This window comes from Tachysurus fulvidraco, chromosome 1 (assembly GCF_022655615.1).
Source record: "Tachysurus fulvidraco isolate hzauxx_2018 chromosome 1, HZAU_PFXX_2.0, whole genome shotgun sequence".
Lineage (NCBI taxonomy): Eukaryota > Metazoa > Chordata > Actinopteri > Siluriformes > Bagridae > Tachysurus > Tachysurus fulvidraco.
The window spans coordinates 6,039,603-6,058,674 of NC_062518.1; the positions used below are offsets into that span (position 1 = coordinate 6,039,603).

Genomic DNA, 19,072 nt, shown 5'->3' on the forward strand with positions numbered 1-19,072 from the left:
ATTCATTTTCTACCGCTTATCTTAACTTCTTGGGTCACGGGGAGCCTGTGCCTATCTCAGGCGTCATCGGGCATCAAGGCAGGATACACCCTGGATGGAGTACCAACCCATCGCAGGTCACACACACTCTCATTCACTCACACAATCACACACTACGGACAATTTTCCAGAGATGCCAATCAACCTACCCTGCATGTCTTTGGACCGGGGGAGGAAACCGGAGTACCCGGAGGAAACCCCCGAGACACGAGGGAGAACATGCAAACTCCACACGCACAAGGCGGAAGCGAGAATCGAACCCCGAACCCTGGAGGTGTGAGGCGAACGTGCTAACCACTAAGCCGCCGTGCCCCCTCAAAAAGAGTTTTGACTTGGAATTCAAATATTGAATATATATTTTAGATGTATTGCTGTTAATCACTTAAACAAATCTTTATAAAGAAAATACAGTTATGAAGTACTTCATTTGGTCTTAATGCCTGTTTTACATAATCATTCTCTCAGAAGGTGCCAGTAATTCTGAAGTTGATAGAATGAATGCATTTTTTTTTGTGTGCAAATATTGTAATTTAAAAGTCATCATTGTGTTGATGCTTGCATCAGAGATTAGGTCATAAACGTACGATTTCACGGCAATAAAGTGATGAGATTACAGCAGAAAGAGAGACAAAAGGGCAAAAGAAAAAGAAAGTATTTTGTGTGCATTTTTTTTCTTCATTTTTCATCTTCCTTTTTTGCCTCATTTTGAACTTTAGAGAAAGCCTGTGGTCAGCGGTGTGACCCGTGATCAGTTTCGCATTGTTGACCCTTTGACATGTCACAAATGCAGCCCTAGAGCGCATGGAGCTGAATCGGGCTTCAGCACAGCACAGAGCTTCTCTATAATCTCAACTCTGGTGCCTGAGTTCGTCCCTCTGCGCTTGTTTCATGCTGAACTCTCGTGGCAGCAGCTTGGCCCTTTATGCGGCATCTAACATGTGAAAGCTTTCCGAACAAATCCCAAATTTGTCATGATTGCAGGTTTTCGGTGGCAGGCGCAGCGTGTAGTGGTTTGTGGTTTGCTGTGGTTAGAACCAGGCTTCCTGCCAGAGCAGCAGGGTGCTGGAGCACAGCAGAGAAGAAGTGAGCAGAACACTCAGCAGTACTGAGCAGAGAATAGAGCAGAGAACAGAGTAGAAAATAGAGTAGAGCAGAAAATAGAGTAGAGTAGAGTAGAGAATAGAGTAGAGAACAGAGTAGAGTAGAGAATAGAGTAGAGTAGAGAATAGAGTAGAGAACAGAGTAGAGTAGAGAATAGAGTAGAGAATAGAGTAGAGTAGAGAATAGAGTAGAGAACAGAGTAGAGTAGAGAATAGAGTAGAGTAGAGAATAGAGTAGAGAACAGAGTAGAGTAGAGAATAGAGTAGAGAACAGAGTAGAGAATAGAGTAGAGAATAGAGTAGAGAATAGAGTAGAGTAGAGAGTAGAGTAGAGAATAGAGTAGAGAACAGAGTAGAGTAGAGAATAGAGTAGAGAACAGAGTAGAGTAGAGAATAGAGTAGAGAATAGAGTAGAGTAGAGAATAGAGTAGAGAATAGAGTAGAGTAGAGAATAGAGTAGAGAACAGAGTAGAGTAGAGAATAGAGTAGAGTAGAGAATAGAGTAGAGAACAGAGTAGAGTAGAGAATAGAATAGAGAACAGAGTAGAGTAGAGAATAGAGTAGAGAATAGAGTAGAGAACAGAGTAGAGAATAGAGTAGAGAATAGAGTAGAGAATAGAGTAGAGTAGAGAATAGAGTAGAGAACAGAGTAGAGTAGAGAATAGAGTAGAGAACAGAGTAGAGTAGAGAATAGAGTAGAGAATAGAGTAGAGTAGAGAATAGAGTAGAGAACAGAGTAGAGTAGAGAATAGAGTAGAGTAGAGAATAGAGTAGAGTAGAGAATAGAGTAGAGAACAGAGTAGAGTAGAGAATAGAATAGAGAACAGAGTAGAGTAGAGAATAGAGTAGAGAACAGAGTAGAGAATAGAGTAGAGAATAGAGTAGAGTAGAGAGTAGAGTAGAGAATAGAGTAGAGAACAGAGTAGAGTAGAGAATAGAGTAGAGAACAGAGTAGAGTAGAGAATAGAGTAGAGAATAGAGTAGAGTAGAGAATAGAGTAGAGAATAGAGTAGAGTAGAGAATAGAGTAGAGTAGAGAATAGAGTAGAGAACAGAGTAGAGTAGAGAATAGAGTAGAGAATAGAGTAGAGTATAGGGTAGAGTAGAGAATAGAGTAGAGTAGAGAATAGAGTAGAGAACAGAGTAGAGTAGAGAATAGAGTAGAGAATAGAGTAGAGTATAGAGTAGAGTATAGGGTAGAGTATAGGGTAGAATAAAGAATAGAGTATATTGTATAGAGTAGAATAGAAAGTAGAGTATAGGGTACAGTAGAGAATAAAGTAGAGAATAGGGTAGAGTATAGAATAGAATAAAAAATAGAATAAAGAATAGAGTATAGAGTAGAATAGAGAATGGAGTAGAGTAAAGTACCAAATATGGTAGATCAGAGAAGTGAACAGAATAAAGTAAAGCAGAGAATGGAGGACAGAGTGGAGTAGTCATTGTGGTTGTTTATCTATCTATCTATCCATCTATCTATCTATCTATCTATCTATCTATCTATCTATCTATCTATCTATCTATCTATCTATCTATCTATCTATCTATCTATCTGTCTGTCTGTCTGTCTGTCTATCTATCTATCTATCTATCTATCTGTCTGTCTGTCTATCTATCTATCTATCTATCTATCTATCTATCTATCTATCTATCTATCTATCTATCTATCTATCTATCTATCTATCTATCTGTCTGTCTGTCTGTCTGTCTGTCTATCTGTCTGTCTGTCTGTCTGTCTGTCTGTCATCTATCTATCTATCTATCTATCTATCTATCTATCTATCTATCTATCTATCTATCTATCTATCTATCTATCTATCTATCTATCTATCTATCTATCTATCTATCTATATGTTTGTCCAGTCTGGCTAAACTCTTTCTTTCTTTCTTTCTTTCTTTCTTTCTTTCTTTCTTTCTTTCTTTCTTTCTTTCTTTCTTTCTTTCTTTCTTTCTTTCTTTCTTTCTTTCTTTCGGTTCTGTGAAGCTCCATACACAGGAAACATTTGTGGATAAAATCTCTTGCTCCATATAAAACTCCACATAAAGCTGAAAGTGTGACAGCAGTATAGTGATGGAATTGATATGGACAGTGCAGTGAGGACAGACTCACACTGTTACACTACATTTACATGCTGTCTGTTTAAGTTGTGCATTTGCGACCGGTCTCGAGTCACCTGATGCCTCCTGAGCTGAGGAACCCCACTGACCTGATCCATAATGTCTCCAAATGTCTTTAGGCTTTAAGTCCTGTGTGAACTGGAGTCATGCTCTATTAATGATTCACAACCTTCTTCTGATGTCAGAACTCTCGAGAGGTGTAACTGTCTACAACATCAGTCAGTCTATCTTAATGAGCGAGTGAACAACAGCACGATTCCACCCACAGAATCTTAATTATTTACATAAAGGGAAATTGAAATATAAATCTGCTCAGTACATCATGTCCTAACTGATTCCACACTCCTGCTTGTGTGAGTGGTTTTGTAATAATATTTATTTCTTTGTGAGTATCAAGTGTCCTCCCCTTAATGATAGAAAAACATGATAGTTGTCCATGTCTTAGGGGACATTTAACTTGGATTAAGAGAATTATTTATATTTATCAACTAATTGTGTGTGTGTGTGTGTGTGTGTGTGTGTGTGTGTGTGTGTGTGTGTGTGTGTGTGTGTGTGTGTGTGTGTGAGAGAGAGAGAGAGAGAGAGAGAGAGAGAGAGAGAGAGAGAGAGAGAGAGAGAGAGAGAGAGAGAGAGAGATTTCTGCTCAAACATGGCATTAATTAGCTGTATTGATTATGGAAATAGAAGTTCCTAAAAATGATTGTAAGACAAATGTGTGTGTGTGTGTGTGTGTGTGTGTGTGTGTGTGTGTGTGTGTGTGTGTGTGTGTGTGTGTGTGTGTGTGTGTGTGTGTGTGTGTGTGTGTGTGTGTGTGCATCACTACCACCAATACGTCTACCAAAAACACTACCACTACCACCACTACTAAAGAGACAAGAACTACATCAGAGAGCTTCTTCTTACTCAACTTTTTTTAAACTGAACAGTTTATGGTAGTGGTTAAGGTGGTGGTCTACAAATCAGAAGATTGTGAGTTCAATTTCCACGTCCACCAAGCAGACACTTCTGGGCCCCTGAGCAAGGCCCTTAAACCTCACTTGTTCAGATGTATAAAATGAGAAATCAGATGTGTATAAAAAGAAAATGTAAGTCACTCTGGATAACTCACATTTATTTGTATAGCGCTCTTTACAATTGACATTGTCTCAGAGTAGCTTTACAGAACATAAACACAGAACAAAAGGTTATTATATAAAATTATCATTTTAAAAGGATAAAGGCGTCTGCGTAATGCTATAAATGTAAATGTATACGTTCTAAAAAACAAACAAAGGGTAAACATGGTTCAGATCTGCTGCTCACTGATTTTGTTCTGTTCTGTCAGTACATCCACTAGGTGGCGCTAGTTCCCCCTCACACTTTTTTTTTTTTAAGTAAGTGAAAATCTAAAATGGAAATCACCTCCAGACCACCTGCTTTACTGTAAATACACACCAGGCTATTAAACTAAACTAAACTAAACTAAACTAAACTAAACTACTACTACTACTACTACTACTACTACTACTACTACTACTAATAATAATAATAATAATAATAATAATAATAATAATAACAACAATAATCTATAGTAATAATAATAATCTATAGTAATAATAATACTTTATACTACTACTACTAATAGTAATAATCATAATCATAACCATAATCATAATTTATAATAATAATAATAAGAAGAAGAAGAAGAAGAAGAAGAAGAAGAAGAAGAAGAAGAAGAAGAAGAAGAAGACCAGTTATTAAACTGGAAAATGTCTTCAGAATTTTAGAGACTTGAATGTCTGAAATGTTGGGCACTTTTTAATTATTTCGTCATTTGTATATGATGTTTAGACAAAACCCAAACTGATCAATTCTGCAATAGAAAGAGAAGATGAAAGGCTATTATAAGCACTGTGTACAGTACAACGTTCCACCAGCAGATGGAAGTATCAGCATTCTTAAAGAGACATACAACACACACACACACACACACACACACACACACACACACACACACACACACACACACACACACACACACACACACACACACACACACACACACACACACACACACACACACACAAAGTATACCCAAACGTCTAGCAAAGATAAAGCCTTATTTGTTGTATTATTTAATTTATATTTTCATCAGCTGAGTATTTTTTAATCATCTACAATCTGTTGTAAGGAATTCAGAAGGCTGGAAATTAGAATTAAGATCTATTTCAAGGCCATAAAGTTTTGTGTAAATCTGATCACTTTCTTATTGTATTTCCTCTCTGATCTGACTGCTGACTGATGAGTAGTAGTATCGGCAGGACAAAATCTATCCACCTCAAATGCTCTTATTAAAAACCATAAATCAATCAGTCATTTTAATTCAACTGAATTAGACAGTAACAAGTTCATCATGTTAGTTATGTTAGTTATCCAAACGGTTTTATGTCACCTGACCTTAAAGTGAAATTATAGTTCAATACCTCACATGTTCCTGGTAAACCAAAAATACCACTACCACCATTACCACTACCACCACTACCACTACCACCACTACCACTACCACCACCACTACCACCACTACCACCACTACCACCACTACCACTACCACCACTACCACCACTACCACCAATACCACCACTACCACTACCACCACTACCACCACTACCACTACCACCACTACCACCACTACCACTACCACCACTACTACTACCACTTCTACCACCACCACTACTACTACCACCAATACTTCTACCACTATTACTACTCCCCCACTACCACCATTACTACTACCACCACTAACACAACTACTATTATCATTACCACCAACATTATTACTTTGACATTTATTTAATAATAATACCACCATTACCACCCTATTACTAATACTGCTAGCTCTAAAATTCATCATCATCATCATCATCATCATCATCATCCTGCCTTTTCCCTGTCTTCCCTTTCACTTAGTAATGTCACACTGTAAAATACAAGTGTTACATTTTCCCTGGTCTTTAACTGCGGCACTACACATACTTAGATGACTGTTATTTACAGATTAGTGAAGAAATTGTGTGTTGCATAAATTGTTTAGGTTTGATGTCTTCCCTAAGACTGGCGAAGACTTGTTCTGGGTCGTTAGGGTGAGGCTTTGTTTTGCCCAAGAAGCCATAATTACACTTTCCTTATAAAAAGTTCCACCACCCACACACACAATACGTTTTTTCTTTTCAAATCGAGATGTGGAAGTAACTTACAATGAAGTGTAGGAATCATATTTTCTTTCTTTTGTGTGTTTCTGAATAGTGACAGAACCGCCTTGTCTTTTGTATACCGAGTGTGAACGCACGAGTATTCCCTGCAGTGACTAAACATTTACAGTACACTTGTATTTATTCATTTTAAAGAGGCTTTTATCTGAAGCCTTTTCCACGTGATGGGGAATAGAGTCTAAGCACAGAGCTGGTAAAGGAGCTGGTAGTGACAAATGTTGGAGGGGGAACATAGAGAGATACAATTAAACACACTCTCACACACTCTCACACACTTACACCAAAAGACACATCGAGGGATAGAGATAAACATAAGAGGTGAAGAAATTTCTTCTACTTGGTATTGAAAATATAAGAAAATATATTCTTTTGTAATTAAAATGGAGGAAATGTCAAAATATTGGACTAAAAGATAAAAATCAGGATTTTTTTTTCATGTTCAGACTCTTAATAATTCACCTCATCTGAGGTTGTTCGTGAAGCCGAGCGGTTACAGGAGAATAATCAGCGAATCTGTGCTGTGATACAGATTTCCTACTGAAGTTCCTTGAAGGAGATTTTTTTCCTCATGTCACTGAAATTTGCCATCAATTACATATATTTTAATTTTAGTTTTTTTTTTAAACCCATTTATAGGTACATTTAATATTGTGAAACATACATGAGACAAGTTAGTGCCTGTTCTTATTATAACAGCTATAAATTGTTGTTCTTCCCCTATTTTGTGGTTAATGAGACAAAAAATGCAGCTTGTCAGAAATGGAAAGCAATAAAGTCCCGTGGCCTGAAGACTATGGAGTAAAACATTACTGACTGTAACACTAACTCTAGAGATTCCTTCCATAAATGTTAAATAAACTTAAACAGAAACAACTCACCATGTCAATGATTAGATGTTTTCCTATTTTTTTTTCTTCCTATAAATGTTTAGTACCCATGTATATTGTTACTAAAGAAAGGATATTTTTTGTTCAATAATGCAAAAAATAAAAGCTGTGATTTGAGTCAAAGCTACTGTCATAGTTAATTAATGACCACTTCTTGACCAATCAGATTCGAGAATTCGAGCAGCGTTTAAAAATCCCATATAATATTTTTCACTTATTCTCAGGGAAAGTTTAAATCCAGAAAGAAAAGATTAAATCATTTCCTCCTCTCTTTCTGTACTAGTCACCACAAGAAAAGTCATATGATTATACATGCTGACTAATACTAATTTGTAATAATGACTGTATTGATAAAAGACAGCAAGTGAAAAAAACATTCAAGTTCACTTGACTTGACGTCCAGACGAAAATAATTGTAGCTAAATACTTATAAAAAAAAACAAACAAACATAATGAACAACCTGAAATCATAGACACTTAAATCAAGACAGATATTACTGGTTGAACTGGTTTATAATAAAACCATTACCATGAATCACATGCCCCATGACCCTTTCTTGATCCCTGTCCCTGTCTCTCACGCACACACACTCATACATGTGCATACACACACAACTTTGATAACGCCGTCATGATAGTCAGCGTCTGTACGGGGATCTTGATGTGCCATTCAAATGTGTTCTCGTCCGAGTCTTTTCCTCTTACAGCCAGCCGTCTATCATAACAAGTAGCACAAGTGCCTTTTTCACTGCTCCCTTCCACTGCTGCTTATGCAAATGGCATTTGCATGAAACCCTGTTGCCTCGCAGGCCCTTCCTGTCCTGAGGAACACTTGGCAGTTTATGAGGCTCCACACACTGAGGCTACAGATTGGACAGAGGCCTAAATACTGAAAGCGAATGGAGCTGCCACTGCTGCTGGAAATGAATCCCACATGTCCGGTTCTCCGTCTCGGCCCCAGCACATCGCGTGTCATTATACGCATTACAACTGGAGTAATGTGATGACAAGTGGGGATAGTAGTTGAGAAAAAAAGGTTAGGTTAACTGCAATACTAAGTAGATATCCATCTATTTGTTCGATATGGAGAGCTGGGAAATGTTACGTCTGTTCAGAAATGATGAGAAAATTGGACTTAAATGTCAACTCTACTATCCTTTGAGCAGCTGACTAAAAGATTGAGCTTCTTTCTTGAACCAGACTAAATACAATACCATTCCTCCTCTGGACATTAATCTGCCATCTAAGGTGCCTGTGCGTAGATAGAAATGTGATTTAAAAGTGGAAAAAATAACAGTCAAATTCAATATGATGATAAAAGAGCAGGGCATAGCATTGGATGATAAGATAACGCTGCAAGGTCTAGACAAATATGTGTCTGTAAAAGCAAGCTTTAGCTCGTTTAGATAAACCTGACGTCAGTGGAGCAGTGACTGCATTTAGAAGTGACATGACATATATGGAAGATTTTACAGCTCAGAAGCAGATGGGCCAAACATCTCTCTCTCTCTCTCTCTCTCTCTCTCTCTCTCTCTCTCTCTCTCTCTCTCTCTCTCTCTCTCTCTCTCTCTCTCTCTCTCTGTGGCATGTCCGCTTCTGAGTCAGAATACTTAATCCCTGAAGTGCTACAGTGAAGCGTGTGTGTGTGTGTGTGAGCTTCTTAATAGCTTTTAAAGTTAACATACAAAGTAGTGCCAGAATGAAGAGTCCAGGAGGCTTCACTCTAAACTCCAGCACTGGTCTGAAGTTCACAACTATGTTCCATTGTAGACGTTTAAATCGAAGGAAGACGACAAAGTTTACGCTTTATTATGATTTCCTTCTCAGTTTTACTTGTCAGTTTGAAGTTGGTTCAAAATCAGAATCAGAATACTTTATTAATCCCCAGGGGAAAATTGGGTTTGTTAACGAAGCTCTGACTCACCAAAATAAGAGCATGAATATAAAGACTTATATACCCTAAGATGCCGTAATATACAAAAAATATAAATACATTTAAATAACCATACAGGTAAAGGTATATTGTTGCACAGTTGTTACACATTGGATTTATACAGTCCAATGGACAAAGGAAGAAATTTCCTGTGTCGCTCTGTGGAGCATCTTTGTTGAATGGGTCTGTAACTGAAAGTACTCCTGTATCTGTCCAGGACATCATGGAGTGTGTGGAAGATGTTGTCTGAGAAACCAGTAGCTTAGACAACATCTTTCTTTGTGACACTACAGTCAGAGAGCTGCATCACCACAACATCACCGGCCTTACGGATGAGTTTGTTCAGTCTGTTGACATCAGCTACCTTCAGTCTGACCAAGCGTGCGACAGAAAAAAAGATGCACTGGCTACAACAGACTTGTAGAACATCTTCAGCATCGTCCTGCAGATGATGAAGGACCTCAGTCTCCTAAGAAATTAGAGGTGGCTCTGGACCTTCTTCTAGATGGCTTCAGAGTTCTTAGTCAAGTCCAGTTTATTCACATGATAGTCATGAAATTCAGTGACTAATATACATAGAACAAAATATGGAGAGTATTTGCAATAGTTATTTACACCCAAAATAACTCTTAATTAATCATAACATGTGGAATCATTTCATTAAGTTTTCTGCTTCATTAACATGCTTTTAGTTGAAAACGAATACCTTGAAAAGTAAAATTAAATAGAAAGTGAAACGAAAGCATTTCATTATACTTTCAGCATTGCTTTATAATGTGTGTATGTGCTGTGTAATAATTGCTCTATGTAGATTACCTACAAATAGTGTTACCAAAAAACCCTTAGTGACTGATAAACAAATCCCTGGATGGATTTAAAAGAAAAAAAAAACTACCCCAGTGACTGCTCATTTGTTTAATGAGTACATTATTGAAATGTAGGTTCTTCAGGTGTGTCTCTGTGGTAACTCTACTGTAAAGATATTTTTTACTGAGCTAAACTGGCGGCCATGTGTTTGTGTGTGTTTGCGTGTTAGTGTGTGAGTGTATGTGTGTGTTTGTGTGAGTGTGTTTATGTGGGTGTGTGTGTTTGTGCGTGTGTGTTTGTGTGAGTGTTTGATTGTATGTGAATGTGTGTGTGTGTGTGTGTGTGTGTGTGTGTGTGTGTGTGTGTGTGTGTGTGTGTGTGTGTGTGTGTGTGTGTGTGTGTGTGTGTGTGTTCTATCCAACATTGTTATAATGAATGTAACATTGCAGGTCTAAATTCAGAGCTGTAGTGCTTATAAAACACTGCACGAGTTCATACACTCTCATTACATGCTGTAGGTCATTAAAGGCGCTTTGCTGTGTGGATTTTTCTCCTTTGCACCTCAGGACACTGTGCGGTTCAACTTCCCTCCTGTCCATCCATTAGCCATGTTGAAAAGTCATGAATATGCAGCAGCTCATTAGCATATTCAGCAGCTCGTGCGTAGCTGGTTGTCCCGAGCAGAAAGCGGGGCAGGATCGCGGGCGCTGCACGAACCGAGGGGCGGATAATCGCGCGGCTGTGTTTTTCAATGCGAAACGGAGGAAACACTGAATCCACCAGCACCGAGGCACCTTTTTTTTTTAGCTCGCTGTTTTTCCCCTTGTTCTCCAGCGACCTCGGTGTGCGCTCTCTCGGGTTTGGTCCGAGAAACAAAAGCGAAAAAAGCAGTGAAGGTGTTTGTGTGGTTGTAGATCAGGACTCGAGGGAGGGGAGGGGAGGGGAGGCGGCGCGGTATGAACGCCCGCTCACCGGCCCTGCTGTGGGTGAGAGAGCAGGCAGCGCTCCGTGTAACCGCGACACGCACCGAGCAACAAAGACGCGGTTACTTTCATGTCCGTTAACTCGTCCTCAGATTGAACCCGCGCTCAAAGAGAAAGAACAAGGGATAAGGCTACGGTTTGATCTCTGGAGCTCTCGTGTGTGTGTGTGTGTGTGTGTGTGTGTGTGTGTGAGAGAGAGAGAGAACATAAAAAAGCCACGATGATGCCCTCGATCGCCGTCCAGATCCTTCTTCTCGGCTTGTGCGTGAGCAGAGCCGCGGCTCAGCCAGCGTCCACCCCGGCCGTGTGCGCACCCGCGTGCCGCTGCGACGGAGACGGAGGCGCTGACTGCTCCGGGAGAGGACTGAGCTCCGTGCCGAACGGCCTCAGCGCCTTCACCTACTACCTGTGAGTCGTCTTTCTCTCCGCTTCAGTTAGAGCCATCAGCTAGTGCACGGTGCTTCATGTGTGCCGGTGTAGTCGCTGTTAGAGGAAAGGCAAAGTTTTCCACACGTACAGGGTTCAAGGTGGTGAGAAATATGAAATGGAGTATGTAGTGGTGAATAAACTCTGTTACAGTCTGGAGTTTAATTCTATAGAGACTTATTCCGATAGTGAACTCTTAGTAGTGAATTAATCAGGTTACACTGTAGAATTAACTATATGTCAGTCCATTAGGCTTGAATGAACCTTCATAATAGTTAATAAACTCTGTTACAGTCTGGAGTTTAATTCTATAGAGACTTATTTCGATAGTGAACTCTTAGTAGTGAATTAATCAGGTTACACTGTAGAATTAACTATATGTCAGTCCATTAGGCTTGAATGAACCTTCATAATAGTTAATAAACTCTGTTACAGTCTGGAGTTTAATTCTATAGAGACTTATTTCGATAGTGAACTCTTAGTAGTGAATTAATCAGGTTACACTGTAGAATTAACTATATGTCAGTCCATTAGGCTTGAATGAACCTTCATAATAGTGAATAAACTCTGTTACAGTCTGGAGTTTAATTCTATAGAGACTTATTTCGATAGTGATTCATTCTGTTACAAGCTTTAACCTTAATGAACTCTTAGTAGTGAATTAAACGGGTTACACTGTAGAATTCAGTCCGTTATGCTTGAACGAACCTTTATAATAGTGAATTAACTCTGGTACAGTTTTTAATTAACACACAGTTGCATTAACTTGTGGTCTTGGATGAACTCTGTAATGCAAACTGCTTCAATGTTGAATTAACTCTTGGTGGTTTGAATCAACTCAGATTGAGTCAAGAATTAGAGCTTTATAATAGAGATTTAACTCCGTTACATTGCTTAGTGAGCATTTGGTGGTGAATTCACTCTTACAGTCTTGAATGAACTTTATAGTGATGACTTATACATTGATACACTCTAAAATGAACTCTATTACAGTGGAGAAATGAATCTATATTGCTGAAGTAACTCTGTTACAGACTTGATTGAATATTATATGAATTAAACCAGGATACACTCATGAATGAATGCTTACAGTGTTTTATTAACTCTACAGTGGTGAATTAACTCCGTTACAATGCTGAAGTCTTGAATTAGCAATTAGTGGTGAATTAGAACTGTATGAATGTATGTTGAGTTAAGTCTGTAGTGGTAAATTAACCCTGCATTTTAATCGTGAATTAACGATGTGACATCCTTTAGGTATCTATTAATGGGGAAGTAACTCTGATATTGTTGAATTAACTCTACAGATAATGAATTTAGTGTTAAATGAACTCTGTATTGGTGAATTAACTAAAATGATTTTAGTAGAAAAGTAGAAAAACTGTGTTTGTTGAATCCTGTTACAGTGTTAAATTAATTCTGTTACTGTCTTGCATTAACACTTAGTGATGAATTCACTCTATTACAGGGTTGAATTAACACTGTATGTGCAACTAACAAGTTACGTCTCGAAGGAACTCTATTTATTCAATAGAGTTGAATAAATTAATTTATTCAACTCTATTATAGTGTTGGATTAACTCAAAGGTGACAAATTAACTTTGGTCCAGCCTTGTAGTGACTTTTAGTTTTCTATTAAGTCTAATGAACTCCAATACAGCATAGATTTTCCTCTGTATAGATTATTTAACTGTTACAGTGTTGAATTTACTTAATAGCAGTGAATTCATTTTTACGGTATTAAATTTACTTAAACGAGTTAAACGAACTCACAGTGTCGAATTTACTCTGTAGTGTTGAACGAATTCTATAGTGGCAAATTATCTCCGTTGTAGCATAGAGTTTATTGTCGTGTGTTAAGTTTGACAGATTTCCAAAATCTTTTCTTAATGTGATGCTTAACATGAAGTTACTACTAGTCCTAAAGCCACGAGTTCAAACTAAACACCTTCTGCATTTAGCGCAGTCTGGAGCACCATGTCATGTTTCTGTGACAGGACCATTGTTTTCTTTGGACAGAAATTGGAACGAGTGACTACTCTGGCCAATAACCAGCACAAACAGCCATTTCCCTAAGTAGAGCAGGGGGCGGGGGGGGGGGGGGGGTGAAGGGGGTAATGTGTGGAGGGAGGTGGAGTGAAGTGTGCAGTACTATTGCTGCTTTATTAAACACCTCACAGACTGGCTGCTGAACTCCGGCAACCCGAGACAGGGCTTTTTATGTGCCTCAGACCGATTTTTTTTTTCCAGAGCATTCCACACACTCAGGCAGGAGAGGATTGTTGCACTGTAGGGTGTTGAGTTATACAAGACTCATGTTAACGTTCTAATACGTTTCGTTCTGTACCGCTGGGCCTCGTATACCTGTAGCGTAAATTATGGCTTGCTAGTTTGGCTAATAAACAAAATAAAAAAGCCTTTGTTTTATATAAAAAAAACGACATTACATTGCACTTCAGGACTCTAAGCACTTTACAAGCTTGTGCAGGGAGGGGATGAGTTAGAGATTGATAAGCATGTCCATGGGAATGTGTACAGCTTGTTAAAAAGTAACAGCAGCTCAGATGATGCAACTGGTCAACGTTTAGGCAGTTAAATATTTATTTATTTATTTATTTACTTTTTAAATAAGAAAGACAACATGATGGGAGAAAGTGATGGGATTTTTTTGACAAAGTACTGTATACTCTAGATACTGTAAGTCTTAATGATGTTAGTTCTTTGTTGTAGAACGGAGATATGTTTAACTCTCGTCTTCTCAAAAACCACAGGAGCGGTGAAGGTCGCGCGAAAGCCGCTAATCGTTACAGCTCGTTGTCACATACTGTATGACGTTCTACACTTCTACGTTTTATTCCTCTTATATCACAGAACTCCATCCACTATTACAATATTTAACTCACTAAAGACCTCCATGCTTGTCATAACTGTTGGTAGTTATAGTTAATGTTGTGCTACATCTGTGAAATGATCTAGTCCCCTGTGTGACTTCAGTTATAGCAGAGATAAAGCGCTGTTCCTTCACTTCACTCGTTTTCTCTCCTCGAAGAGAAGTCGATACAAAAAAAACATGCAGCGTGTCATAAAAACAGTTCTCCGCTCCGAAGGATTTCCGGATTTCTTTAGTCCCGCATTTTTTGATTTGAATTCTAATCAGCATTATTGTCCGAACTGCTGTTATAGACAATACATCAACACCTTCTGACCAATCAGAATCGAGACTTCAACAGCGCTGAGGTTTTATTACTTTACTCATTCGTTATGCAAGAGAACAACAACAAATTCACACAGAAGCAATGCTTTAGGTATACACACAGACACACAGACACACACAGACACACACACACACACACACTCTGGTTTATCAGTTATTGCAGTTGTTAAAGTGAAATGTTTGTTTCAACTGCAGTGTTCGTTTCTAACCAGTGGAACCATTGTTTTTTTTGTTTGTTTGTTTGTTTGTTTTTTTTACTAAATGACTCTTGACTCACTTTTTCACACACTTCTCTCCTGTCAGCCTGACAGTTGTATATCAGCGAAGCCCCTCCTCATTAAAGCCCACTTCTCTTTATTACCTCCCCACTCCACTTCCTCGAAGTAGCTCTGCACTGCGTCTTTCCCAGCCTGGCCGCTCTGAAATCAGCTCGCCTGAATATCTAGAAATATCTTTTGCCAAGCAGCAGAGTGTAACCCAACTCCAGGCTAAGTCCAGTTTGCGGAAGTGATAAGGCCAGAAATAAAGCCTGAGCGTTAACACTCACCCTGGCAGGGGCCATCTTAGATATAGCAGCGTGATACGGAACGGATATTTTTTTCACAGCAGACTTTTCAGTGTCTTTGTATGAGGCAAGAATAATGAAGGCACATGGTTTAATTGTCTTTTGTGTAAAATGACTAATAGTCAAAAAAGTTCATGAGCAGTGCTGCGATCCTGACAATGAAAGTTCAAGCAAAAGAATGAAAACCGCTCACCAGTCTACAAGAAAATGTACACAGCTTGAGGGAATAATTCTGTCTTTTTTTTTTATAATTTCTTAGAAAAGCATTCCCCAGAGGGACAATTCGAACCTAAAATCCCTTTATGTTGTTAGATCTAACATATAAGTCTATGTGTGTGTGCATGTGTGTGTGTGTGTGTGTGTGGTGGCTTAGTGGTTAGCATGTTTGCTTTGCACATCCGGGGTTTGATGGGTTCTGTTCCTTGCATATACAGAGTTCGCATGCCTCAGGGCCGCTCATGCCTCCTTCTGGGTACTTCAGGTTCCTCCCTCAGTCTAAAGACACTTAATGATTGACATCCCTAAATGTGCAAACGGTCTGATCCAGGATCTTCTGCTAACATCTCATTGCTGGATAGTACTTCAAGAGGTCTTGTGAAGTCCAGGCCTCGATGGCTCAGGGATGTTTTGTCAGCAGAATATGGAACCTAAACAATATTGCAGTTTTAATGTTATGACTTATTCAGATGGGAGATTTGCTAACTTGCAGCATTCCTGGTTCAAACCTGAGCTGGACTTGTGTACTTACCGTGTCACTGTGGGTTTCCTCTTGTTCTGGATCTGGTGGATCGGCTACACCGAATGGCTCCTGAGTGTAAATGGGTGGGTTGTACAGGATATGGTGCCTCGACTGCTGTACAATTCTGGTGCATTCTTAATTTGCACCCAGTTACTAAAGTGCAATAAATTGATTGAAGATTTTAATTTAAACATGTGTTGCTACCTGCTGCATAATTATAATAATTCCGTCTTGATATTTGACCGACTGAATGTGTATGCTCACTCGTTTTCTGCTATATCGGTAAATATCTAGAGTTCAGTTACTCCACATTTATCAGGGCTGATTAATTAGTGTAAATAAAAGGTTACTGCTTACTGTATTGCTTAACTGTCAGTCAGTACCAGTCATAGCTTGAATTGAGGGGTTTGTCGTGCTTTGAGAAATGCCCTGGCGCACAGCCGGCTCGCTGCGCTGCATGCCTTATTGCATTTCTGGTATTTATTTATGTAATTGATAATAGTAGGGCACCTCTCTGTGTCTCTTCCTCGAATCGCCTGCCGCCGCCGCCGTGTCTGTCCTTGCAGAGAAAGAGAGAGAGCCGGAAAGAGGATCAGAGGGGAACATGGAAAAAAAAAAACATACAGAAAGAATAAAATAAGATTTATGGACAGAGAGAATGAGAGAAAGGAGAGAAGTGTATTGTGTGTGTGTGTGTGTGTGAGTGTGTGTGTGTGTGTGAGACTCTGCTTGATGATTATCCCCCCCCACCCCCCCACCCCCGTGCACAGAGCAGCTCCAAGGCTTGTGTGGTTAATAAAGTTTGCACAGTTTCAGCAGGTCATTGCGCAACGCCTCAGGTTAATGATCCACCGTGTGAGGCGGGGCGCAAACGGCGGCTCTCTGACGCAGAACTCCAGCTTAAGGAACAAACACACACAGTCGTCGCCTCGGCACACAAACGAAACCTTGACCTTGAACTCGCATGAAAAGAGGCCATAACCTATTACAGCGCAAGTGTGAAGTGCCCTTCACAGATAACGTGTACAAAAGCATGCATTGTGCATTCAGTGTATGATCTATGGACATTTACTGATACAGATACAGCGGATTCTTTTCCAAGAAGATTAGCAGCAAGATTACATAAAAAATTATATTGTTCTAGCGCCCGACTTCAATTTCAAGCCGTTTTGACCCTCGCCACTTTGATGCCGTCTTATCTTTTGCGCCTCATCCGTCTCGGCGCAGACTCTGTGACTCTGTGACCGCTGTGTATGTGTGCGTGAAGCGGAGACGTCGTCCCCTCCCTCGGCAGTCTGTCCACGCACCATTAGCAGCCCCTTGTTTCAGACTCACTTGAGCAGTTCCTCATCCAGTGTATGGAATGTGCCTTTGTATCCCGTTAAGCAGACAGAGGCGCCATGTTGTGCTGTGTCTTAAAAGGCCCGGGTATGGGACGTGATGGTTGTGTCCGGCCAGACAGAACACACACCTTGAGTTTTCCACACATGCATGCATCCATGCAGGGCTTTTAAAGACGACAAACGTGCGTCTGTGCATGAATCACGGGCGAAATGGAAAACAGCACGGCTTGACTAATGCACTTTTAATAGTGCTTACAGGAGCCGTGATACCGACGGGTTTGAAGGTCACAAGCGTGAGGGTTTGAGTTTTTCTAGCCAAACCTTGGACTCGGTTTTGAACAGGCTTTGTAGTTTACAGTCTGCTTTATTGATCTCTCAGTAATTTAGGATTGGGTCCAAGCCTTGGGGACTTGGGGTTGTGGGGTGGATGTGTGACTTTCCAGGCGCTAGTTTGATCTCTACTGTAACTCTACAACAGACTGGGGAATGAGTGCGGAATTTATACTTCACTATCCAATCACAGCATGAGCACATTTTCTCCTGAACTGCACTATCTGCCTCCAACGTAACGAATCCTCCTGTCAGTAACGAATACTGCATTTATTTGGTTCCAAGAACTTCTTCCAAGGATAGAGGAAGAGATTTTTGTAGTCAGGGCTTTGTTTAATTCCTAATTTTCTTTGCTGTCGCTGTTAATAACATAGCTGCGAAGAGCAAAACGTTGGTCGCTGTAAATAGGTGCAAAAACAAACAGTGTGGACCACCAACATCCAACCAGTCAGGACAAGAGGAAGTGCCTCTGCTTGCGTGTTAGTCACGTTGGATGTCAGGTCGGGAGTTCAGGCGTTTTAGCCTAGGTGGCTTTGGAGGAAGGGATGTGTGTGTTTGGATTTTGAGCGTCGGGTAACCGTGTGTGCTTGTTTACTCGCCGTGGGGGCTCCGTCTATGAAGGGTAAATAAACGCTTTCTTCCATAAAAAAACTCACCTGAGCATTTAAAGCTGTAATTGGTTAATGATTTTACTGAAGAAAGTCTGTATGTTAAGTTTACATCCACATCTGTGTGAATTAGATGTTGCTATAGAAACAATAACGATCACAACTCCTTGCCTTGCATGTGGAACTGCTGAAGCGTTTCTTTTATCGAAACAATGTTTTTATTATCTTTCTCTTGGAGTAAAACTGGGCCTCACTTTTTTTTATAACCGGAAATGTCCACACACCAGAATTCCACTCTTTAGGAATATAAGAGAGACGACTGCAGGAAGTCAGTGCGATAAGTTAGTAAGCTGCGTCTCAAACGATGTACTGCTTACTACACTACACTACACACTTAGTGTGCCACTACGTACTCCACCATCTAGCATATGAGTTTTAGAACAACGTGAATGAGGACACAGTGCAGCTGTGAGACACTTTTATTCACTTTCATTCACACTCTTCTTCACGTAATGGTAAAGACTTTAGAATCAGAGAAAATATGGTGACCGAATGTGTGTGTGTATGTGTGTAAGTGTGTGTGAGAGAGTGTGTGTGATAGTATGTGTCAGAGTGTGTGAGAGTGTGTGAGAGAGTGTGTGTCTGTGTGTGTGTGTGTGTGTGTGTGTGTGTGTGTGTGTGTGTGTGTGTGTGATAGTGTGTTAGAGTGTGTGTATGAGTGTGTGTGTGTGTA

The 19,072-nt window shown here is 39.8% G+C and overlaps 1 protein-coding gene across 1 annotated transcript in view; it reads left to right on the forward strand.

Moving 5' to 3' along the window:
* The first annotated feature begins 10,782 nt into the window (after positions 1 to 10,782).
* lgr4 (leucine-rich repeat containing G protein-coupled receptor 4) overlaps positions 10,783 to 19,072 on the forward strand; it is a 54,757-nt gene continuing 46,467 nt past the window's right edge. The window contains exon 1 of the mRNA XM_047820613.1: positions 10,783 to 11,522. Within this exon, the coding sequence (XP_047676569.1) occupies positions 11,335 to 11,522 (188 nt within the window). The 5' untranslated portion in view covers positions 10,783 to 11,334. The remainder of the gene's footprint in view (positions 11,523 to 19,072) is intronic.